The following is a 5,688-nucleotide window of genomic DNA, read 5'->3' as shown; positions in this document are numbered from 1 at the left end:
TCTCTTAAAAGTGTAAAACAGAGGCAGGGACAGTACAGTAGGCTCTGGTGCAGGCTAAAGAGTCAGCGTCACTTACACTTTCCCAAGAATCTGACAAATTTGCAGCTTAGTATAAATAAAGTGACGGGTCTATTGTTTCTCAGCTCCGACACCTCCTTATCACTGCGATTTGTTGCAGAAGAGTGGCGGAAACGTTGGCATGTGACTCCATCATATATCATTTAAGGGGGGGCAGTACCTTTATGAATTGACAACTTCAGCACAGACATAAAGGAAAGATCCTCTCTATCTAGCTGGCACAATGGGGTTTCCTTTTCTGTCTATTTCTATGCAGACTAAATGCAATGCTATTCGGCCCTTTGAATTGGGTAATGTGGATGTATAGGACATAACTTACTGGACTGGCTGGGGGGGACCAGTTTCTAAGCTGGTATAAACTGGTACCATTCTAAATCTTTTGTTGGGATTTCAGAGCTACGGAGAAAAATTTTCAAAGAAATATCTGAGCATGTAAAGATCTTTATAAAGATTTTACACTACAACTAGGCATGTATTGCCCGTGGCTTCAGTCGCTCTGGAAATCCCTACAGACACCAATCACCATTTACAAAGCACAAAAAGATGCCTTTATTCCTGTGAATTTGAATGTGCCCCTTCTAGCATGAAGAGCCCACCCAAACAATCCAGTGATCTGCTCTATGCTCAGATATGAAGAGAGATGGTCATAATTTGAACAGAATAGCAAGAAGCAAGAAACAGAACAAAATATACATTCCCTACGGTCATATGACTTGCCAATTCCCTGTGACAGGAAACATACAATTATCTGTACATGCCTCATTAAATAACCTTATTAAATAGGAAATCCGAAATGTACAAATTTACAGACTGAATCATTAAATACTTCCCTTGGGCACTCCCCTGTGCATGTGTTCCCTGCTACTATCTGCAGCCACACTCTGATACTACCATGCCTTCGTATTTGAACTTGTAGGTGACCACCCCTGCATCCATGTAGAGAATTGAGATAGGATCGAGTTTGGTGGGCACACAGCAGGCCTTGGAGGCTTTCTGGGGATTCTTCAAGTGAACCAAAGTCTGGACAATGGCATGTTTTGTTGGGGTGACGTGCTCTGTTAAGGGGTAGGCGCATACTCCATGGCACTCGTAAGCTTCATATCCTGCTGGAGCAATGATCCAGGAATCCCAGCCAATCTCCTTGAAATCTATGTAGAGTGGAGTCTTTTTGCAGTAGTTGCCTTTTGCGTTCCTTCGGATTCGAGCAGTAGAGTCATAAATGATGTTGGAACGCATCTGGAGCAGAGCCTCCTCACCAGGGTGTCCGTGGAAGTTGCCAACCTCCAGGTTCTCCAAGTCCAGGAGCTGCTCATGGTCTATCATTTCGTTCAGCTCTTGCTTCTCCTCTTTCTTGTCATTGCTTTGGTCATCAGAGAACACAATCAACAGGGGCACGTGCTTAGCCTCAGAGTTGATGTCGATATCGAGTTTTCCCTCTCCATTCTGCTCCTCCCCTTCCCTGCTCTCAATGTGAACCTCCAGCCGGTGCGTGGTCAGCCCTGCCCTTCGCCAGCGCCTGATGGCTTCGGTCACCTCGAAGCTCTCCCACTCGCTGCTTGTGCCATAGATCTGTCTGGATGCCAGTGCCACGATCTTTCTTTCTTCTCCTACCCCCATGTGGTCATTTTCCAGCACTTCAAAAATGGTGACCTTTCGGTCGAGCCCGTCATAAAGCATTTGGTCCCTCTCCACCAAGGTGTAGAGCCTCAGCTCCGCCATGGTGATTTCTTCATGATGAGGGATGGAGACATTGAACAGAAGGGGATATTTCCGAACTCCTATGACACCAACAGGGTGGGAAGCAAGGTCTGGAAATAACAAAAATCAGATATTTTAGAATGGTCAATATACCCAATAACACATGCACTGAAGTTCACCTGACATGTTTTGCATTGCGTGGTTTCAGTCCAACAGTTTCAGGAGAGTGTTATCTCCATTGTCCTTGGATAAAAAGCCCACAACTTTATTATAGATATCTAAGGACAGTGAGATCCCACATAAAATAAAGACTGTAAATCTGGATGTAAGGGTTTTCTTACTACTTTCATGGCTTCAAGGGCTTCCTAGTTACCTGGAAGGACTACGTGTTAAAGATGTGTGGTCTGATACCAAAATGAAATAGCTTCTCAGTAATTATTAAAAAAATGAGACAAAAACAGTCAGCGTAGCAAAGGAAGGGAAGAAAGATATAGCACTGGAGTGAACATGAGATAGATGACACATAGGCTGCATATGCAAGAATAACAGTCTCTAACTGTGTCTGCTGTGTGTTTTCGTGCTAGCAAGTATTTCCTCCTGCTGAAACATCCTCAGCAATGCAGAGCACCTGGCATGACAGGAGGAAAAGTTGCCTGAGAAGCTGTAAAGGCTCCAGGTTAGGAAGAGCAGGCAGTGAACATCCAGTGTGAGCCATCAGTCAATAGGAATGCTGCCACAGAGTCAGTGAGTTTCAGGCGAGCAGTCAGACAGCTGCGCTCAGGCACTTTTGGCAGCTTTGGTTAATAAAACATATAAGAAACACACAATATCTGCTTGTCATTCAGGCTGTCTGTCCTGCCTGCGTTGCTTGTTTATACATAGCAGTATGCATTTCTTCATGCAATGTAGGAGTCTTGCAATCCTAATGATTGTATATTTGTTACTGAATTACTATGCTGTCTACTTGTAACTTTGAAGACAGACATAAAGACTACGTGTAAACTTTCTGCAGAAGCAAACTGCTTGGGACCTGTTATTATCTTCATCTCTGACTCCTCCAATTTTGATATCTTTGTAGAAAAGGGACACTGATTAAACTGCAAGTATTGGCCAAACTCCATCCATGCACTTAAGCAAGCAGCTCACTTAAGCACACGAATTTTCCTTGGCCATGAAGTAGGTTTTGAGGCACCTGCCTTTCTTCTTTTTTCTATTTTTTTTCTGCTTTAACAATTCCATCGGTTCATAAATTAAAAAAGAAGGAGCTTGCATCTCTCTACCCATCAATTGATAAGACGGGAGCTGATTATATTCCACACAGCACCAGCATAGGAGTGCTGAGAGGTGAAAAACACTGCTATTCAAGCACAGGGATGCTTAGCCATGATCTGAATGATCTGAGTGGTCTTGTCCAACCTTAATGATTCTGTGAGATGCCACAGAATGAAGAAATATCACCTGACCATTCAGAAAACAGGCACAAGGAATTCACTACACCACGGCTATGTGATATGTGACAAGCTGGGTCAGCACTAACACAGCAAGAAAAGTGTTCATTTCTAAGTCAAGATGTGACTTTGCACTTCAACTACAAAGTCCATGGGCTGAGAGACCTTCCTGCTACCGGTACATCCCTGGCAGGGTTGGGAAGGGTGATCTGAAATCCATAGGAAAATAGAAATTTCCTGAGGACTTTCACTGATAGAGCACTGCTTTGTTCTGTTTGCAACAGAGCATTATACTCAGACCTATTTCCAGCCGAGCCTCATGTTACATTTCTATAATCTCTTTATAGCAATTACAAATTTAATAAAGGACTTAATGAATGTCAATGAAACTACCATTACCACCAATTTTCAGGTGAGCAAAAAAAGTCTGTTTCTACTGCCTTGAAGGTTACATGTAATTAATTTCTATATTAAAAGAGAGTGATTTTGGCATGAAATGGCTGATTGTTCATTTCATGCATTTTAAAGACATAAAGAAAACCCAAACAATTGTATAAGCATGTGCTTGTGAAGCTGTGTTAACATCAGTAGCCCCACTCAGAGGTGAGAGGAAAACCAAAATGATGGAAAGTTACACCAAATTTGCCCCATCTCAGTACATAATTTTTGCAGTGATGAAGAAGATATGGAACATCACACAGAAGGGCACAGAGCTGTGAACCCTGCTCTTAATATTGGCAAAAAGATCCATTTGTTCCATTTTTGCTCATTTTGCCAGTGGGATGATTCCAGATTTACGTCACTAAACCACACTGTGTTGTATTGGTTGGCATCATGTACTCAACAAATTTCATTGTGTTCATTTCTCCTGCACAGTGCACAGTGAGAAAAGAACAACAGGCATTCCTGCATATGTCTGCATTTATACTGAGATGAGTAACTGTTCACCCATGGGTCTAGCTGGTTTGCCATCAACCATTCAATAAATTCTCCCACTCTGGAGGAAAGGACATGTAAAGGAGATTTAAATCACAAACCAGAAACACATTGCCAATAAAGAGTATGCAGGCCTGGCAGGACTGAGCAGAGTGATAAAAATGCAATAATGGCTGTTATACATTACATAGGGTAGCGTGGAGAAGTCTTGCAGCAATTTGAATAGTTGCACGTATCTCTAAAGAGCTAAAAAGAATGGAAGCACTTGTACTTGCCAAGTGGAATGACTGGTATTTGAAAACGATCAGTTGAAAAATATTTTTAACACAAATCCCACATTGGTGCAAATGACTGTTAAGAAACTGTTGAATGTTATCACTGAAACTTATCTTGTCTTTGCTGAAATGAGGGGAAATGTTGAAACAGAAACATAGGGAACTATGTAAGGTCATGAATAAGCTTCCTTTTTCTAATATAATTTTTAACATGAAATATCCTATTTCTCAAAAAAAAAGTTAAGTGTGATACAAAATTCTACTTATTGTCTAGACCGTGCTCAGATATCAAAGGAAGAAAATGTTACAAATCCCATGGGGATCAAAAGTGGGAGGCTATTATCAGAAACCCACATCTTGTTTCACTCACAATCAGGAAATACTGCAACTTTGAACAATACGTAAAATGATTTCTTGCCTTAAATTCAAATAATACTATGAATTTCCATTTGAAAACCAGCCAGATAATAGCAAACAAGTGCCATTCTGGGGACAATGAAAACAATGCACTCAAATTATTCTCTTAAACACAAGAGGAATATCACATTTCGCTGAAAACTTGCAATCTCAAAAGCAAAGGACAAGGGGTCCATCTCATAGCAAGCGACATTAGTACAAGCAGTATTAACTGTCTGTTGCTAACGGTGCTCTCACTGAAGGCCTTTACTCCCTGTTGTCTGCTCAATGCCTGCTTGACTCTGTACGTACATACATACTTCACGTTGACTACAAGGGTGAGCATTTCTAGAGATGCACGTATCTTACCTTCATTTTTGAAGCTCCTAATGATATTTGCAGACGGCATAGATGTCCTATCAGTGGCAAACTTGTTGTACAGCTCTAGCATGTACTCTGGTGGGTCCACTTTGGCCGATTCGTGCAGAGGAATGTCGGAGAGGTTCAACGTCTTCAGGAACTCGTTCTTCATATTCTGAAGCAACGTGTTGAAATCAACGCCGTCCTGCTCGGACAGGAATTCATCGAAAAGAGGCTCGCCTTCCTCCAAGGAAGAGTGCTCCAAGCTCAGGATGGGACTGCAAGCGGCAAGGTGAACCAAGAGGCAGAGGCCAGCCCACAGCTGGAGGACTACGGAATCCATGGCTTCGCTCTGGCCTCTGACCACCCTCAACAAGCTCTAGCTCTCGTGTGGGCTAAGTGGCGGTTTTATCCCCTTGTGTCACAGAGAGATGACAAGTTTGGATTGAAACTTGTGATCCGTCCTCTCTCCCTTCCCCCTCCCCAAAGCCAGGTCT

At 42.5% G+C, this 5,688-nt stretch overlaps 1 protein-coding gene across 1 annotated transcript; it reads right to left on the bottom strand.

Annotated features, from left to right (window-relative positions):
* Positions 1 to 693: 693 nt before the first annotated feature.
* Positions 694 to 5,688, bottom strand: BMP10 (bone morphogenetic protein 10). The gene is made up of 2 exons (XM_003212377.4): positions 5,201 to 5,688; positions 694 to 1,886 (listed from the first exon to the last, which is right to left on the bottom strand). Exons 1-2 carry the CDS (start codon positions 5,532 to 5,534, stop codon positions 943 to 945), a joined length of 1,278 nt encoding a protein of 425 aa, XP_003212425.1. The 5' UTR covers positions 5,535 to 5,688; the 3' UTR covers positions 694 to 942.

This window comes from Meleagris gallopavo, chromosome 24, assembly GCF_000146605.3.
Source record: "Meleagris gallopavo isolate NT-WF06-2002-E0010 breed Aviagen turkey brand Nicholas breeding stock chromosome 24, Turkey_5.1, whole genome shotgun sequence".
Taxonomy (NCBI): domain Eukaryota; kingdom Metazoa; phylum Chordata; class Aves; order Galliformes; family Phasianidae; genus Meleagris; species Meleagris gallopavo.
This window is presented reverse-complemented; position numbering and strand designations above follow the sequence as displayed.